A 19,563-nucleotide genomic window follows, 5' to 3' on the forward strand; every position below is an offset into this window, starting at 1 on the left:
TAGAACATGGAGCAGAGCTGGTGGAGAATGGCACGTCAGTGTACATACCATGGAGAGGTTAAGGAGGGCTAATGTGCCATGATAGCAGTTACAGACTTTTTCCAATGGTGTTGAGAGACAGAAGGAAACCAGAACATCGGGATGTTTAAAATGTGTTTTTGCAAGTGACACTGGCAAGGGGAGGCTATATGTATATTCATCACCTTTAATTTTATAGCCCCATTTGCTCTGAGATAGTTCACCTTAATAAAATCACAGCCACCTTTATACTAATTCCAGGCTTTTGATTCAACACCAGTGACAAAATAGTTATTTATCCAAATCAGGATTGTGTATTGTGTGTCACTTGAAGGGAAACCTGCAGATGACCTTGTGGTTTGTTCACAGTGGTTGAAGTCATGGAGTTGGGAAATGATATCAAAGTAACCTGAGGGGAGGTACTGCTTGCATCTGTAAACAGTAGATGCAGCACCAGAGTGTGGCAATGGCAGAAGGATGAAGTTTGTGTCTGATGGCACAGTTGCAAATCATGCAGCCACCTCTGTGATGGGTGGTTTTGCAGCCAAACAGAGAATTATGTGAGATAAGAACAAATTTGGAAAGCAAAGACCTTGAAAGTGTAAATGAGGTTGAAGGTGGAGTGATAGTTGGACTGCATAGAGGCTCATTGACGGAGATCAGATGAACATAATGGCTTTTAAAAGCAGGAGGCCGGTACTTAAGCAGAGAGAACCAGTTCTGATGAAAGGTCATCAACTTAACATTAACTCTGTTTCTATCTCCACATATCCTCCTGACCGAAAGATGGCGCCCATTCATTCTGTATATAGAACATAGAACATTACAGCGCAGTACAGGCCCTTCGGCCCTCGATGTTGCGCCGACCTGTGAAACCCCTCTAAAGCCAATCTACACTATTATAGAACATAGAACAAGTTGATCACCGTCAGCTGCTGGGGTGGGGGGGGGGGGGGGGGGGGGGGGAGGGGGGGCGTTATCTTTTATACTAGTTCTGTTTGGGGTGGGGTGTGTTTTCTTTTTTATTTATACAATGTTAAAAACTGAATAAAATATTGCAAAAACAAACATATCCTGCCTGACCTGCTGAGTATGTATTGTTTTTATTTCAGATTTTCAGCATCCTCAGTAATTTGAAAAGTGCAGGAGCTGAGAATCAGCGCAGAGATTTAAAAAGAGCAGGAGCTGAGAGTCAGAGCGGAGGTTTAAATAGAGCGGGAGCTGAGAGTCAGAGCGGAGGTTTAAATAGAGCTGGAGCTCAGAGTCAGAGCGGAGGTTTAAATAGAGCTGGAGCTGAGAGTCAGAGCGGAGGTTTAAAAAGAGCTGTAGCTCAGAGTCAGAACGGTGGTTTAAATAGAGCTGGAGCTCAGAGTCAGAGAGGAGGCTTAAAAAGAGCAGGAACTGAGAGTCAGAGTGGAGGTTTAAATAGAGCTGGAGCTCAGAGTCAGTGCAGAGATTTAAAAAGTGCAGGAACTGAGAGTCAGAGCGGAGATTTTAAAAGAATGGGAGTTGAAAGGGACATCTTTGGGCAACAGGGCGAGCTTGAAAAGCAATCCATGAGTGACGTGATAGGAAAATGTTAGGGATCAAAGCTGGCCGATAAAGGAGTAAAGAAAAAGTGAATCTGCTAGCAGAACCAGGTGGCTAAAAAGACTGTAAGAAAGTGTACTGCAAGTTTATATCCCCCAAGGAAAATTAAACAGCCAATTAGATGAGTACAGTTATATATTCTATAATAACAAGGAGCAGAGAAGAAGGGCCCTAGTTAATACTAGTTAAGATTATTTGATATCAAAGGATTAATTTAACTTAAAGGGGTGAGACATGACAGGAGAGCTCCAAGCTGTAGGCTGCGCTTCTTGCTCCATGTGGGAGACCAGGAACGTTTCCAGTTCCCAGAACCAGTTTATGTACAGGAAGTTTCCCCAGCTGCAGCTCCTGGAAGCACCGGTTTTGGAGCTGGAGCGGTGGGTGGAGACACTCTGGAGTAACCGCGAGGTGGAGAGTATCGTGGATATATAGCGATGGCCATACCACAGGCTCAGACTCCCCAGACAGGAAGGAAACGGGTGAATACTGGGCGGAGCAGAGGAGTAGGCAGGCAGTGCAGGAATCTCCTGTGGCGAGTGGGAGCCGGGCGGCTAATTTAGAGCTGAAAAGGGGGAGGGAGCCAGAAACAGAGCCAGAATGAATAATAGTAATGATGGAGATGCCGGCGTTGGACTGGGGTGGGCGCAGTAAGAAGTCTTACAACACCAGGTTAAGTCCAACAGGTTTGTTTCAAATCACTAACTTTCGGAGCGCAGCTCCTTCCTCAGGTGAACGACAGTCATTCACAAATCTGTTGGACTTTAACCTGGAGTAATAGGAAGGAAAAGAAGGAGCCTGGAGCTGCAGAGGACCAGGAACAAGAATCAAGGGCTGAACAGAGAGCCCAGGGCCCGGAGAGGGAGCTGGGGCAGATTTTGAAGTTCGAACTAGGGGTGCTTGGAGAGGTACAGGAGTGCAGGCGAGGAAGCTGAAGGTCAAGAGGGGGAACTGGGGGCAGGAGACATTCGAGGAGGGTCAATATGGTGGCACAGTGGTAAACCCTGCTGCCTCACAGTGGCAGGGACCCGATTTCAATTCCGACCTTGGGTGAGTGTATGGAGTTTGGAGAGCAATGAAATGCGTATCAGAAGTTTAAACATCCTGGGCAATTTCTATATGGGTCCATGCATCAGGACTTCCACAGCATCCCAATGCACATCTTGCTCATACATCGGCAATGGTTAGCACTGCTGCCTCACAGCTCCAGTGTCCCGGGTTCAATCATCTGGGTGCTCCGGTTTCCTCCCACATCTAGAGGTGTGCAGGTTAGGTGAACTGGCTATGCTAAACTGCCCTTATGTCCAAAAGGTTAGGTGGGGCTACTGGGTTACAGGGATAGGGTGAAAGTGTGGGTGTAAGTAGGGTGCTCTTTCCAAGGACCAGTGCCGTCTTGATGGGCCGAATGGTCTTCTGAACTGTAAATTTTATGATTCCATCAAGGGCGAAATTCTCTGGCCTCCCCGCGCCGTGTTTCCCAGCGGCAGGAGATGGCCTGCCATTTGCCGGTGGTGGGATCTTCTGGTCCTGCCACTGTCAAATGAGATTTTCCATTGAATCCACCCCACGCTGCCAGGATACTCTCAGTGTATCGGAATTGGCGTGACCGGAAGATCTCGCCCCTGGTCTCCGATGATCCGGAACCTGGAAACGTTGACAAAATGGCTCATAGAATTGGGGCAATATGCTACTATGGATAGAAGACTGATGAATGGATAATAGGCAAAGAGTAGGAATAAATGGGGCATTTTGAAGGTGGCATGCAGCAGCCAACTCTGGAGTCACCAGCTAATTAAATTCTTCACAAATTATTCTCAGATCCTAGTATTTAATCTATCATGAAACATGAAGAACTCTTCAAAGAAATTTGTTTTAAATCCATACTGTACCTTTGTTCTATGACACACGCAAGGGAAAAGATCATCTTTTGGCTGCTCCACTAGCTCCATACCATCCCTTATTTTTGGTTCACCCACCTGAAGATCAGCATACTCCTGTTTAAAAACACAAATATATAGTTCAGCACTGATATACTAAAAGGTTATGTGGAGATACTTACTATCCATTTTTACATTCTATTTTATTGATTCTGTCCTACTTAAATACATTTTCCAATTTTTCTCACATTTCAAGACAGCCTCGAATTATTTTGTCAAGATCCAGTTGCTACTCACTGTTGATTGCATTCCAATGTTGTCCTCTGTGCAGCACGCTTGGCCTGTGATTGCCACTGAACTAAGGATAGAGTAACGTGTATCAGGCAATCCCCAAACAAATTTTGACACAGGGCAAAGCCACCCAGCCCATCAAGCTGGTGTTATCGTAATTCCATTTTCCTAGTCTTTTCCTACTTGGGATGGAAGTTTAGGGCCCCATCGTGCGGGGCTGGGCTGGAAATGTGGCGAGCCATACAAATTTCCATTTGACTTCAGCAGGGCTGGAGGATTCCACCGGTGGGAGAGTCCATGAAATTCCACCCTAAGTGTTCTGCAGAGTTTGAATAAGCATCCAAGCACCTGGATTACTAACTTTAGTTGACTAGAGAAAAAAGACCTATAAAGTTCAACTATAACGTGCAGCTTTCGTGCTATGTTGCACACTTATCCTTACATTACACCACTACACATACTTTTTGCCACTGAAAACTTGAGAACAGGTTAATAGTTCTGAAGCTCCAAAGAAAGATCTAATTTCAGAAGCAATAGGGCAAATACAATTAAAATCTTCAAAACTGGAAAATGTGTGTAAATTAGCCAAGCAAGCTGCACAGCTTTATCTATACAAAGAAGTGAAATTTTCTGTAATCATTTTATGAATCGTTTGTCAATTCTGAACACTGTGTATCACAAAACAATTTTAAAAACATTAAATAAGAAAAATACTGTACATGCTGGAATCTGAAACAAGAGCACAGGTTGCTGGAAAATCTCAGCAAGTCTGCCAATACCTCTAGGGAGAGAAACATAGTTGACATTTCAAGTGCATCTGACTCTTCATGAAAGAGTGGTAAAATGAATTGGATGTTATACAGGAGCTGGCAGAGATTGCAACAAGATGTCGCAACCTTAAGAACAAGAGGCACGTGGCATGGTGTGGGGGCGAGGGGGGGGGGGGGGGGGGGGGGTGTTGCATAGAGACAATAACTGTAGGGGATATTTTTTTAAAAGGTTTAAGATGGAGGAGAAAGGTCAGTGTGTTTTTCCAGCATGCCCCCACATATTGTTCATCTGTGAAAAATGTATTAGCCGTTCTAATAAAACCAAAGGTCAGCCCCTTATGTTCAGATGGTCAGTGAGATGAGCACTTGGACAAAACAAAATCATGTTGATGCTCAAATATTGTTGCTAATTGCATTAACATAGAAAATGCAGCACAGAACAGGCCCTTCGGCCCACGATATTGTGCCAAACTTTTGTCCTAGATTAAGAACAAATTAATCTACACCCCATCATTCTACCGTAGCATTGATTGTCTATGCGCATCTCTTTTTAAACTATTTTATATTTTTTCCACAACTTTGGAAATAATATTTTGTTGGAGATATTGGAGCAAAGGGAAGCAATCAATTTAAAATAAAACAGAAGATGCTGGTCAGCAGGTGGCAGCATCTGTGGAAAGAAAAAATAAAGTTAACTTTTCGAGTCCATGACTTCTTCAGAGCCAAAGAGAGAGAGAACTGTGATGGATTATATGTTGTATAAGAGGGGGTGTAGCAGATGGGGCACAGTGGAAGGTCAGTGATTGTGGGAGTTAGGAGAGGTTGCAACAAAGATGTGTAGTCATGAGACAGAGGAAGCGTTATTGACAGAAGGTACAAGTAGTTGCAGAAAGGCAAGATATCAGAATGTGCTAATGGGAGAATTAAAGGTCAGTGCTCAGTGAAAGCAAAACTTTAGAACAAGTGACAGGTGACCCGGTGGAGAGAGTTTTTTGCATTGGGACAAAATGTGTTTAGGATATAAGAAAGGGTCAAGATGGAGGAGAAAGGTCACAATCCAATGCTCTTGAACTATATCGTGCGTAATCAGATCTGAAGCATTTTGCAACATCCTGTGCAAGTTCTTTCTAAAAATGATTGTGTAAGTGTGCCATGAAATCCACCCTAAATTCCAGTTTATTACCATGCAACACATATTGTATAATGTGTTTTTATTTCTTATGCTAGGGATTATCCATGCAAGTCAAGCAGTGAGATCCTCAAAGTAGGAAGAGGGTCTTTTCAGGAAGGTGGAGTTTAAGGTCAGCACAACTGGCTGATGAAAGGGACACCCTAATACTTAAGAGGCAACTGGATCTAAATCATGCTCAGTTAGGTTCTCCTCTTTATGGTGAAGCCTGCATGGCAGGTTTGTTCCTAAACCATGCATCTCATAATGTCGAAATCCCAGCCTTCATGACTCCAAACTTTCATGCTCATGGTTGACAACGGTTCATGTGGTTAGTCTGTCTGTGGTGCAAAGGCAATGGTCGCTCTACAGCTCGTCAAGGGTAGTGGAAACAAGTGACAGAGGGAGGGTTCTTGTACACTGTAATTATCACTCTAGTTAAAGAGCAATGTCTCCATGGGGAGTCAAGTACGAACTAGAATAACACGCACCTCTGGTCCTCCAGAACTCCTTCACCCAAAATGGGTTGGGTGGGGATGCCATTTCTAGCCAGAGGGCAGGCAAAGAGGTGAGTATTTGCCTGCTGCCTTTGAGATAGAGGAAAACCTGAAAAGGGCATGTTCACTAACTGTCTCACTTCAATTTGTTCACACATCCACTTGGGGTCGATGATGCAGACCACAGGTGATTCTGTGTTTTGGTTCTAATCCAGATGAGAAGACAGGCACATCACCGGTTGGCTGGGGAACAGGAGGATCAAAGGTCTGAGCAGCAAGAGACAGCAGGCTTCTGAATTGTGAAGATGTTGGCGAACATTGACCACAACAGTGGCCCGGCCATAGGTGGATCACCAGTGGTGCTCTTATCTAGAGGTGAGCGAAAGGTGCCTTCTAATGTCCCAGGATGTCTGCCAAGTTCTCTGGTATGAGGTTTGGCCGCATGGACTCTGGAGGAGTAAAGCGGAGCTCCTGGCCCAATTGAATGAATTAATGCCTGTCCTGGTGTCCTTTAAACATGGCGCCAGGACCTTCCTGCCACTCCATGAGATTTGTGCAGCGGGATACCCAACGAAATCACGCTAACATTTGCATCTGTCAATGGACTTAAGACTCCAGAATGGAAGATTGCACCCATTGTTTCACAATTACAATCCTGTCTTAATGTTTATCGAATTCCAAACTCCTAGAACTATGCCAAAAGATATCAAATTTTTAAACAAAAACAAACTTTGTGCAGGAAAACATTTAACAAAGCAACCGCCACTGCCTTAGCACTGCAGCTTATAAAGACTGATGCTGTAAACTCAGTTTTACATTTACTCCCTACCAAGAGAGTTTCCTTATCTTATGAAATTTTGAAAGTTCATTCCCCTTTCCTGGGACAAACCCAAAGGCACACCCAGTCATCTGGAATTTACTTTAAATCTGTTCAGTCTGCCATCTTTCTCCAAGGCATAAGATTTACGGGGATCCTTCCATTAGCTTTTGGCTAAACCACCTCCAATTTTGTTTCAAAAACTTTGCGACTGTGGACTCGTCAGTTCCGTGTCTTGGCTTTGGACATGCATAGATTGCTTTTCCTAGTCAGCTCCCTCCAAGCTAACTATGCAAGTTTTCTGCCATAAACTCTGAGGGCCATTGAAGATTTTTTCCTACATCTTCAATATCGGCGTTTCTTCGAGTTTCTCTCCCCCTCACAAATTCCAGATTGAATAAGAACTTCCACCTGAACTTTCACAGAGTGAATGATTATGTTAGTATTTTCTCTGATTAAATGCACCTCTGACTAACATTAATTTCCTTTGGCTCTCTCACTCAGTGAGCTGTCGTCTCCACCCAGACAGAATCTGCAAACACACAGATAAATTAAACAATGGAATTTTCTACCCACACATCTGGTTTCCATGACAACGTGGCATGCTCCTGAACGTTCTCGAACAGAAACATAAATGAATCATTTTACCTTCCATGCTACTCTCGATTCTGTAATCCATATGAGTAATTTAACTGCTAATGGAGTTTTACAACACTTCCTCCAATTTCCCAATTTCTTTCCAAGCTTAAAGATGGATCATCCATTGTTCAAGCAATTTTTGCTATCAACTCTGACCTTGCAAGACAAAGACAGGCTACCTTTTATGTGTCATAAATCCAGGCATGTTTGAGTTTTGTTTACATCAGAGTTGATTTTACAAAGTTCTTAACTAGATGCCCCATTTTTTCTAGTTAAAACTTTAATTCCTAAAATTAAAAATTACGTTCTAAAACATACAAATCATGAACTAGATATTCACACATCTTACAAAAAACTTTACCTCCAAACAAAACGTAATTTATTTGAAACTTTGTAAATTTGGTGCCCCTCCATTATTCTTTGTTATATTTCATTATAGAAGAACTGGCTTCAGTAATATTACAAGGACTAGGAGATGTCTATTTGCAATACATAATTGCTTTGAGTTTCTACAGGACTTAATTTATTGGTAAACAATGCTTTACTGGGAATGAGGAAAAGCATGGTCAGTGTAGATATATGCAATAATTTTTATAGTCCTAATGTGGGGGTGAGCTTTTGAATACAAAACTAAAATGCATCAAGGGAGACCAGAGATTGCACGATGTTCATCCCCACCCCACCCCAAGCCACCAAGCATCAACTCACTTCTGTGCCATATTGTATAACAGGATGTGGTAAGACAGACACAAAGAATGATGGAGGGATCGTAAGGCAATGGCATCAAAATTGTATGGCATAGTGGGAATCTGAATTTTAGCAAGTGGGTAGGTCTGGGACAGAAAGCTTCTCTCCAAATGGAGAAGAAATTGAGGGCTTGATGCAAAATAAAGCGTGGAATATAATACCCTGTACAAGACAAAATGAGTCAACTCGGGCAGAGCAAAACCTTGAGGAAATAGGGAATTTAATTTTAAGGTTTCAAACGTTCTGCTGGGAAACATTAACACTATGCTCAAAATACAAATAATTCAGAAAAATAAATTGGATAAATGCCTAACCTTACCGAAGCCCTTTTCTGAAATGCCTGTCAAAGAGAAGTTACAGAATGCTAAATCACTGTAGAATCAGTGTTGCCAGGGAATGGAATCACAGGGTCACACAAACCAAAACCTCTTACTACAGAAATGCAAACAAGCTCCTGTAGCCAAATAAAATTACAGAAGAGTTGCACGTTGTGTTGGGGAAGCCCGATTAGAGCATCACCTGCAGGCAATTACAAATGCTCCAAGGATATGGATATAATTAATATTGGAAATTGTATTGCAAAGTATATTGCCAATCGATAAGACATCTCCACATTAATAACTTACTCAGCAATAACCTGCTCACGGATGCTCAGCTTGGGTTCCGCGAGGGTCATTCAGCTCCTGACCTCATTACAGCCTTTGTTCAAACATGGACAAAAGAGCTGACTGTCAGAGGTGCAGTGAGAGTGACTATGCTTGACATCAAGGCAGCATTTGACCGAGTATGGCATCAGTGAGCCCTAGCTAATCTCGAGTCAATGGGAATCAGGGAGAAAACTCTCCGCTGGTTGGAGTCATACCTGACACAAAGGAAGATGATTATGCTGGTTGGAGGTCAATTATCACTGCAGGAGTTCCTCAGAGTAGTGTCCTGGGCCCAACCATCTTCAGCTGCTTCAGCAATGACTTCCCTTCCATCATAAAGTCAGAAGTGGGGGTGTTCGCAGATGACTGCATAATGTTCAGCACCATTCATGACTCCTCAGATAATGAAGAAGTCCATGTTCAAATGCAGCAAGACCTGGAAAATATCCAGGTTTGGGCTGACAAGAGACAAGTTACATTCGGGCCACACAAGTCCCATCACCTACAAGAGAGGATCGAACCATCGCCCCTTGGCATCACCATTGCTGAATCTCCCACAATCAACATCTTGGGGGTTACCATTGATCAGTAATTGAACTGGACTAGCCATATTAATACTGTGGCTACCCTGGCAAGTCAAAGACTAGGATCCTACGGCGAGTAACTCACCTCCTGATCCCCCAAAGTCTGTCCATCATCTACAAGGCACAAGTCAGGAGTGTAATGGAATACTCTCCACTTGCCTGGATGAGCGCAGCTCCAACACTCAAGAAGCCCAACATCATCCAGCACAAAGCAGCCCCCTCCACAAACATTCAAACCGTCCACCACTGACAAACAGTGGCAGCCATATGTATCATCTACAATGTACACTGCAATAACTCGCCTAAGGTTCCTTAGACAGCACCTTCCAAACCCACAATTGCTACCATCTAGGACAAGAGCAGCAGATACCTGGGAACCTCACTACCTGGAGGTTCCCCTCCAAGTTACTCACCACCCTGACCTGGAAATATATTGCCGTTCCTTCACTGTCGCTGGGTCAAAATCCTGGAACTCCCTGCCGAACAGCATTGTGGGTACCTACACCTCAGTGACAGCAGCGGTTCAAAAGGCAGCTCACCTCTACCTTCTGAAGGGCAACTAGGGATGGGCAATAAATGCTGGCCTAAATGAATACAACAAAAAAATAGTGGATTTGTTTAAGAAGGCCTATAGGGATAAGCCCGGGAACTGCTGACCAGTGAATCTTACTTCTGTAGTGGGTAAGTTGTTAGAAGGTATTCTGAAGGACATGATCTCCAGGCATTTAGACAGGCAAGGGCTTATTAGGGAAAGTCAGCATGGTTGGCAAGGGGAAAGTCACGTCTCACGAATTTGATTGAGTTTTTTGAAGGGGTAACCAAGAAGGTAGATGAGGGGAGTGTGGTCGACGTTGTCCACGTGGACTTTAGCCAGGCCTTTGACAAGGTACCGCATGGTAGGTTGTTGCAAAAGGTTAAATCACATGGAATCCATGGTGAGGTAGCCAATTGGATACAAAATTGGCTTGTTGACCGAAGCCAAAGCGTGGTTGTGGAGGGTTGTTTTTCAAACTGGAGGCCTGTGACCAGCGGTGTGCCTCAGGGATTGGTGCTGGGTCCACTGTTATTTCTGTTATTCCATTGTTATATAAATGAGTTGGATGAGAATGTAGGAGGCATGGTTAGTAAGTTTGCAGATTACACCAAGATTGGTGGCATAGTGGATTGTGAAGAAGGTTGTATAAGATTGCAACAGGATCTTGACCAATTGGGCCAGTGGGCCGATGAATGGCAGATGGAGTTTAATTTGGATAAGTGTGAAGTGATACATTTTGGTAGATCAAATCAGGGCAGGTCCTATTCAGTTAATGGCAGGGAGTTGGGGACAGTTACAGAACAAATAAATCTAGGAATACAGGTTCATAGGTCCTTGAAGGTGAAGTCACAGGTGGACAGGGTGATGAAGAAGGCATGAATTCCTACCTCCACAACTGAAACTTAACTCCCACTAATCCAACATAGTGATGTCTCTGGTAGGAAGATGTAATTAAGTATAACAAGTTTGCATTCTTGCTGTGAACATAGGAATTTATAACGATAAAAGTTGGCCTGATTGACTGACATACTATTTTTGATATACAGTAGGTGCATGATGCCAGCAATGACATACATTTAACAAGGGGGGGACTTACATGCAGCCCTGTGAGCACAACACTCAGCTATGTACCCCCAGAAATTATGTACTTCCAAGTGTTTCCTGAGTAAAGTTGGAACAACAGGCATTCTTAAAACAATTAATGCAGGTTGTATATTTGGAAATTTCCTGATTGGATGGTACAGTATTTTGCAGTTTTACTTCTGTGCAAAATTTTATTTGTGAACAAACTTAAAACAGCACTTTACACCATATAACAAGAATTGATACAGAGATATTTTCTGTCCTCTTAGATAACAGGAGAATATAGTGAGCATTACAGATTCTGCAGCCATGGACCAATCGGGGTTTTTTGTTTACTGAAATATGGCACAGAGTAAAGATTCAGATTTCAGTTCACTGAACAAGTAACCAACCAAGTTTTAAAGATTTTTTGTATTTTGGCTCGATTATTAAAGTATAGTATCTGTCTGATAAAATCAAATTAAATTGAGCTGTGTTGCCCAATATCAATTTTGATAACAGATAAGCGATAACAGGGAATGAATTCTTATCATCGGAGATAACAGTGGCTACTGTGATCTGAACACTGGTAGCATATGGTCATAGGATTAACGTAATATCTTAGTGGAAAAAATAATTTGAAAAAACATTTTACAAAGAGTAAACTGTTCACAAGTCCAGGCTATTCTTCCGATCCCAAGCATTTGAGTTTGTTGTAATGTAATCACTCAGCTACTGTTGTAGTGTGGTAGCTGTCCACCCTCAGTTACTAAATTCCAAAGTTTAATAAACGTACCTTGTTAGATATTTCTTAGATAAAAACTGATAAAGAAGCATCTGAAGTTAAAGAACTGATAATAAAGAGGCACCCATAATCATCTTCTCAAGGCTTCATTTGGAACAAATGTGCGGTTGAAATGCAAAGAGCTTCCCATGATATGGAAGAAAGTCCAATAAAGTATTTGTGCTTTGCCATTTAGTTATATTTCAGAGAAAGCTGTTCAGTGTAAAGTTCCAGATAATAAAAATAAGAACATAAAAAGAAAGTTCAGGGCACCAGATGTCAACAACACTCAAAAGCACAAGAACTGCAAAATAATGAGCCACTCTTTTAAAAATATTGAGCTTTTGTGTTTGTTGATTTTTATGGGCAGCGTAGGATAGTGGTAATGCTAATTGACTGATAATGAAGCTGCCAATTAGCGAATTAAAGTTCTGAATTTAAACGCATTTAATTAATGATGGTTTAGCACAGTGGGCTAAACAGCTGAGTTGTAATGTAGAACAAGGCCAGCAGTGCGGGTTCAATTCCCGTACCGGCCTCCCCGAACAGGCGCCGGAATGTGACGACTAGGGGCTTTTCACAGTAACTTCATTGAAGCCTACTTGTGACAATAAGCGATTGTTATTATTATTAAATATATCTGAAATCCGCAGCAAAAAAGCCTCAAAGTTTCTGTGAAGATGGCGTATTTACGTTACTGCATCTAATCAGCTATGTAGTTAAACGAATAGCTGGTGCACTCAAAAAAAATTAGAGTATACATTGATGTCTGTGAAACTACTGACTTGTTGTAAAAACTCAATTGGTTCACTCATGTCATTGAGGGAAGGAAACCTGCAGTCTGGCCGATGTTTGACTCCAAACCCACAGCAAAATGTTTAACTTTTAACTGTCCTCTGAAATAGCCTAGCAAGTCCCTCAGTTGTATCAAACTGGCTATGAAAATTCATTATCCACAAAGACCACAGCAATTCCACCACCTTTTCTCGGGCAATCAGATTTGTGTAATAAATGCTGGCCTTGCCAGAGATGCCTGCATCCCACAAGTAAATACATTTAAAAAAAATCTTAATCTAATTTATCCCAAATCACTTTTCATCTAAGAGAGAGAATTTCCTTTGTTTGCTATTTGCAGCAAAATTATGAACATGTTCTTTAACCATGTTTTGATTTTCCTAAAAATTGTGACCTGTTCAAATCTTTCCCCTGACCTAGAAGACCTAGTGTGCAAAGATAAAACAAAGTTAGTCACCAGAAAACAAATATGGTGGAATTTTCCACTCCTGTGACTAATTGCAGTGGTGGATGGGATTAGTGGCGAGTTTCCTGCTGATTGACAGGTCGAAAAACCACGGCCAGGTTGTAAGCTAATTAATTATACATCGGTGAGTGGTTCGACCTTGGCAAGGGGGCCAATGATTTGTCCACCCTGCCGTAACCTAATGGGATCCAAGCAAGAAGGCAGCACCAAGGTTCAGCAATGACTTTCTCGAAGTTCTTATTTGTGATGTGCGCCAGCACCATGATGACCTCTTCTTGAGGGATGGTTCTAAAAAGTCCACCTATCTCACTTCACTGGCATGGAAGGCAGTTGAGAAGAGACTGGCGCTGTGGGCTTCTGCCAAAGAAACATCATCCAGAACTGGATGAACTATCTCATCCGCACCAGCAGGGTAAGTCATGTTTCAACTCACTCCAAACACACACTCTGAAAATGGCATTATTTACTCAAGAGCACTCCTCAGCTCGGGGGTCTCACAAAACATTAGTGAGGGAGATATCAGTATTGAAAGCCCATTCGCTAGCATCTCATCCATCATCTTGCACAAACACCATCCTCAGCCCTTAATGGGGAGGGCTCAGCACACACAACAGTCTGCATGTTTCCCAACCTCTGCTTAATCCCATCTCATCACATTTAATCTCTTAATGTGGGCAACCTTGTTCAAAGGAAAAGGGAGGGATTCCAGACCAGTGGGTAGCATTGTTGCTTCATGGCTCCAGGGTGCCAGGTTCGATTCCCGGCTTGGGTCACTGTCTGTATGAAATCTGCGCGTTCTCCCTGTGTCTGCATGGGTTTTCTCTCGGTGCTCCGGTTTCCTCCCATAAGTTCTGAAAGACGTGCTGTTAGGTGAATTGGATATTCTGAATTCTCCCTCTGTGTACCCAAACAGATGCCGGAATGTGGCGACTAGGGACTTTTCACAGTAACTTCATTGCAGTGTTAATGGAAGCCTACATGTGACAATAAAGATTATTATTATTTATTATTATTATTAGAGGAGGGATGATAACGTAGTGGTATTGTCATTGGAATAGTAATCCAGATACCCATGGTAATGCTCTGGGGATCTGGGTTCGAATCCCACCAGAACAGTTGGTGGAATTTGAATTCAATTAAAAAAATGGAATTAAAAGTCTAATGACCACCATGAAAGCATCAATTGATGCAAAACCCCATCTGGTTCACTGATGTTCTTTAGGGAAGGAAATTTGCCATCCTTACCTGGTCTGGCCTACATGTGACTCCAGACTCACTGCAATGGAATTCTTAAAATTCCCTCAGGGAGAGACAAGTAATGCTAGCCCAGCCAGCCATGCCCACACAAACGAATAAAATAAAACATCCAGAATCTCTTCAGGTTTGATGAGGGTAGGCAGGCGAAGACAGAGATCAGCCTCTCCCAGCAAGCCAGTACGGAGGATCCCTCCAAGAGTCAATCACATTCTGACATTCACAGTGAGCGATGTGCAACATTGTATTCAGCATTCTCATGAACTAAATCTATCATCTCTCTCTTACAGTCAGCAGCAGGTCCAGAGAGACCAGCACAGTAACATAAGCCCCAGGCCATCTCAGCGGAGGATACGGAGGACCCATTTGAAGACCACCCAGTTATGGCTTTCACTGCACCCTCCATCAGTGCACAGAAACATACCCTGATGGGTCATAATTCTATATTAAGCTTGGGGTCACAGTCTGGGGAACACCTGACTGAGATGTCTCTGCAGCATGTGGAGACATTAATCGCTCAGGTCTCTGGCACTTGGCGGATTACTGGAGAACAGCCACTCGCTGAGTATGAGCCTCTGGAAGTGACTGCTGCAAATTTGCTGGAGATGCAAAGATTGAGGGTGAAACGTCAGACAAAGTTGGAAGAGATAGTCACCAAACAAGAGTGAAGGATGGAACAATCCATCACGTTCTGATGTCGGGCTTCAACATGCAAGTGTCTCAGAGTCTCCAGGAGAAGCGTTGGAGACCTTGGTCCAGCAGATTCTTCCAAAGTTACACTCGGAGTTTCACTCCATCACAGTAGACTTTGGGGAAATCCATTGTGGCTGGGGAAAAGGGGGCTAGGCACTTCAACATCTCTCCAACAGCCCTTCTCAAGGAGTTAGGCAGAGGCCCCTGGGCACACAGAGGGACAAGGACCAGCAGCTGGACAGCCCGGGGCCGTCCACTCAGTAGACTCTGCAAATGTTCAGCCATATACAATCTACTTGCCTGTGACCCATCACCTCCAGCTACACAGGTTGAGGAGGGTGCACCTGCCCAACAGCAGGATACCCAAAACAGGCTAGGGCCCTCAAAGGCCTCAGCCCCCTAGAGGACCCGCCAAACTCATCAAAGGGAGTGAGGCGTAGCAGTGAGAGGTTGGCTCCACCTTGCTGTGAACATTGGGGATCCAAGAAGTAGTGGTAGGGTTTGAAATATTAAGAAACACTGATATCACTTTTGGGTCATGGATGTTCACTCACTGCATACATCACATACCTTTGTTATTAAATTTGCTGTTTATGACAATAGACTTGTAATTTGAATGCATCGTGCATACGTATCTACGTGGCCTCGTATAGTGAGGATGACCCAAGCTCCCACTCTGTGATCGCCTCCCTCTGTGAACCTCACATTCATGTGATGTTCAGCTAACTCATATCAGTTGTTCGCTTCTTGTCTGATGTCAGTGAGAAGTATCAACCACTTTATTGAAAATTACTGCAAATTGCATTCAGAAGTGATATTCATTGAAAGACACCATGGAGTTATGCATGCTCAATTGACTTGGAGGGTTACCATTCCCATTGTCCCATTATCAGAGCTGCCTTCATTGTTTGTGCAAAAACACAAGACTTGCAGCCATGGTGATCTCTCCAGCCACATATGCATCGCTGTGGCAACAAGAAGTGTCTCATTTAGGAGGCCACAACTTCATCGAGTCCAGTTGACTCAGGCTTTGCGCTGGTGTGCTGCCTTTCACTTCCCAGAGCATACAGCTTTGATTTCTGACCGTTCCAAAGTTTAGGATCTGTTGAAACATGAGGATCGGTAGGTCCAATCAGGCCCAATGCTGACATTGTTCTAGATGTTAGTGGCTGTCAAAGATTTCAGATCGCTGGGATGCCACTAAGGGATTGGAGAAATACACTTGGGTACTCGTGTGTGTCATGAGAGAAAATGTCTTATTCCCCAAAAATCCCCACCTATCACACACAAATAATTCCAATACTTCTAAATGCAAACAAGAATTCCATTGTTTATTAAAACTGTAGGATTTCACATCAAAGCCCTATGAAATGCTAAAGTTTTTTAATCAAATATTTAAATTCAGAACCCAATAACTAATTTATTTAAGTCAGTGCATGTGCATTTAGCTCATTCTTCAGTTCTATTAATTTGATATTAACTCTGAATATACTGCAGGTTAAGACATGGGCTTTCATGTAGTAAATGCTTCCACTTACCTGGAAAAGTTTAAAATAATAACAGAAGATGTGATCTGCCATAAGCTTGTTCCGGGCATAGTCCTGTCCAGCTTTTGCAATCATTTTGGCCTATGAATTAGATCAAAAATAAAAAACACATTTCCAAATAAAGCATTCAATACTTCTTGTCATGCCAATATTTTCACTTTCTTGTCGAGGTCAGAACAACCATAGAAATACACAGTGTGTACCTAGATGTCAAGACACCTTCCATGGCTTTTGCTGATCTTGAAATACCAGAGAAAGATAATAATGATCAAGTAATTAGTTATAGCTCTATTCTTCTTTATTAGGTTTTCCACATACACAGCTCTGAGGTCACAGAACAACTACTATTCTTATCGGAGTCATATACAGTTATGCAAGATAAGAACATGCATTCTTATAGTATTTTCAACATAAATGTCTGAAGATGCTTCAGGGCATGGTGGCCAAGTGAGAAGGCGTTGGTCTCGTAAACCAAAGATCACGGGTTCAATTCCCGTCCGCGCTTAATGATTCAGTACTGTTTCAGGTTGTACATTTTGTGGTGCTATTTGCTATAAGGGAGGGATTCCAGAACTGAAAGCCTAGATGGCCGACAAACCTGAATGAGCACCCTCAAATGCTTTTATCTAAAACTTATGACTTTCAATTACAGTGAAGCCATACTTCCGCTATTAGCTATGAAATAAGATACTTATAGGCAAGAATCTTTTGCTTTACAAGAGATGGTTACAGAGTTCTTAAGAAGAGAATACAACACATTTCCCACTACAATACTATAGTCACACAATTACTGGATTTGACTGTCCAACACACAAGTCATAAAGATACAAGTGTGTTTAATTCAGTCAATACTTGCATGGTATTTTACTTCTGCCAATTAGAAAAACAAAAATAAATAATACAAAGTCACAATTATTAACAGTAATGATCAGCTTCTGTAATTAAATAAAAAATACTGAAAATTACCTCTTCATCGTGAGATTTTGCCCATTGTATTTTATCCAAAAGATCGCTTAAATCATTCTTAAATGGAATATAATGCTGCCATGGTCGTAAGTCATTGTAGAAATGTTCATAGTAGACTGAATCTTGTTTTAGGATAGCACCACCTCCTGCTAGCAAATAAGGCATTCTGTAGGCTGCCACAGTACCATCGATGTTGATTTGATACTTGTACTACAAAAACAAAAAGTTCAAAGGACTCTGGTCTGAAGCAATATGCTTAAAAGATAGCGCTTTAAGCAAGATACACAAAACAAGATTTGCTTGTCTGAGAGAAACAGATGCCCATTGACTGTCCAGCTTATTTAATGCCTTGCCATCACTTGCCAATTTTAAAAGTCAAAGTGCCCAAGTATTCTGTATAGTGTTTCTTTTCACATGAACATGAAACAACTCTTCCAGTGAAATCAAGAAGTAACCATGATTGATAATGTGCACTGACCATTAAACTTTTTTTTCCATGTTCCATTATATGCGACCAGTGTAAGTTAACAGATGTCTGGGTCATTTCAATGCATTATTGTGGGTGAATATCTTTTACACTTTTCATCTACTTGAACTTTATAACTATCCTAATATTAGGAATTTAGGTTTGTTTGTTCTAGTTTTGATAATCCTGGTTGATGGAAAACCCTTTAATTAACCCTTTAATTAATTAGCAATAAAGTTCCATTTTATACCTTTAACCCTAAAGATTAAATTCAAGTGGAAACTGACCAAATGGTTTGAGCCGAATTTTAAAGCCTGTTCCAGTACTTAAAAGCATATTTATATTTTACCTGGATTTCAAACAGTACTTATCATACTTACATTAGTGGAGTGAGCAAAGTTCTTTCGTCTAACCTTTAGTGTCTCATTTGGGGTAGTTTTTATGGCAACCTTAAGAGTCAGCAAACACATTAGAATTCCACACTGCGTTGAATTTTTATTACACCTATGATGCCATCAAATCTCAAGGTTTTTGAGGTGTGTAGTTTCTAATGTCTATAAAAGTAATTCTTTGGTTTATTACCCTATAATTTTATAAGACTGGTGACAGCTACATTTTTCAGCTCAAGGTCATTTTGGAGATGGTGACTAAAAGGTTAACTTGCCATAGAAATAAAAGGTTAATTTTTACAATCAAATAATACTTTTATATTCAGCTCTAAAGTAACAGAGTAATGGGTGGTTGCATTGCTGGAAAATGAGATCCATGCTGGTGCTTACTGTAATAAAAGCAAAAGTAGCAGGAAATACTCAGCTGACGAGGCAGCACCTGTGAAGAAACTAATGGAGTTAACATTTCAGGTCAATGACCTTTCATCATAAGTGGCAAAAGTTGAGATGTAACAAGTTATGAGCATGTACAGAGGCAGGGAACGGTTATGGGTGATGGTGTTCAGGGATAGAGTGATGACAAAACAGATGGTAGGCAAGGCAAAGAATGGCAATGAAACAACAAAAGAATCAAATGGTGGGTTTAGTATGAGTGACAACTGCAAAATGTAATATTCAATGGTTCAGTTACAGAGATGTTCCTTAATCACAATGGTCGCAAAGATTTGCTTTTTAAATATAGATCATGTTAGAACCTATGATGGGGTAAACTCAATTAGGTAACTCTCATATTCAACAAGTTCAAATGCATCTCACGAACATTAAAAAAGCAAAATACCGCGGATTCTGGAATCTGAAACAAGATCACAGGATGCTATGAAAACTCAGCAGGTCTGGCAGCATCTATCTGTAAATGGTGAAAGCAGAGTTAACGTTTTGAGTCCTTTTGACTTTTTGTCAGAAC

At 41.9% G+C, this 19,563-nt stretch overlaps 1 protein-coding gene and 1 non-coding gene across 8 annotated transcripts in view; one reads left to right on the forward strand and one right to left on the reverse strand.

Annotated features, from left to right (window-relative positions):
- Positions 1-19,563, reverse strand: part of poglut2 (protein O-glucosyltransferase 2) — a 78,241-nt gene that overhangs the window by 5,113 nt on the left and 53,565 nt on the right. For 5 of the 7 annotated variants that reach the window (XM_038817754.1, XM_038817755.1, XM_038817752.1 and 2 more), the window contains exons 7-10: positions 18,591-18,659; positions 17,745-17,954; positions 16,770-16,859; positions 3,495-3,599 (exon numbers count right to left, since the gene is read on the reverse strand). In XM_038817754.1, coding sequence (XP_038673682.1) covers positions 3,495-3,599; positions 16,770-16,859; positions 17,745-17,954; positions 18,591-18,659 — 474 coding nt within the window. The remainder of the gene's footprint in view (positions 1-3,494; positions 3,600-16,769; positions 16,860-17,744; positions 17,955-18,590; positions 18,660-19,563) is intronic. The other 2 variants (XM_038817753.1, XM_038817749.1) reach the window with 1 other exon arrangement.
- On the forward strand, positions 17,212-17,283 carry trnat-cgu. The gene has a single exon. It is a non-coding gene; the product is annotated as a tRNA-Thr (tRNA).

Source organism: Scyliorhinus canicula, chromosome 14 (genome assembly GCF_902713615.1).
Source record: "Scyliorhinus canicula chromosome 14, sScyCan1.1, whole genome shotgun sequence".
NCBI lineage: Eukaryota > Metazoa > Chordata > Chondrichthyes > Carcharhiniformes > Scyliorhinidae > Scyliorhinus > Scyliorhinus canicula.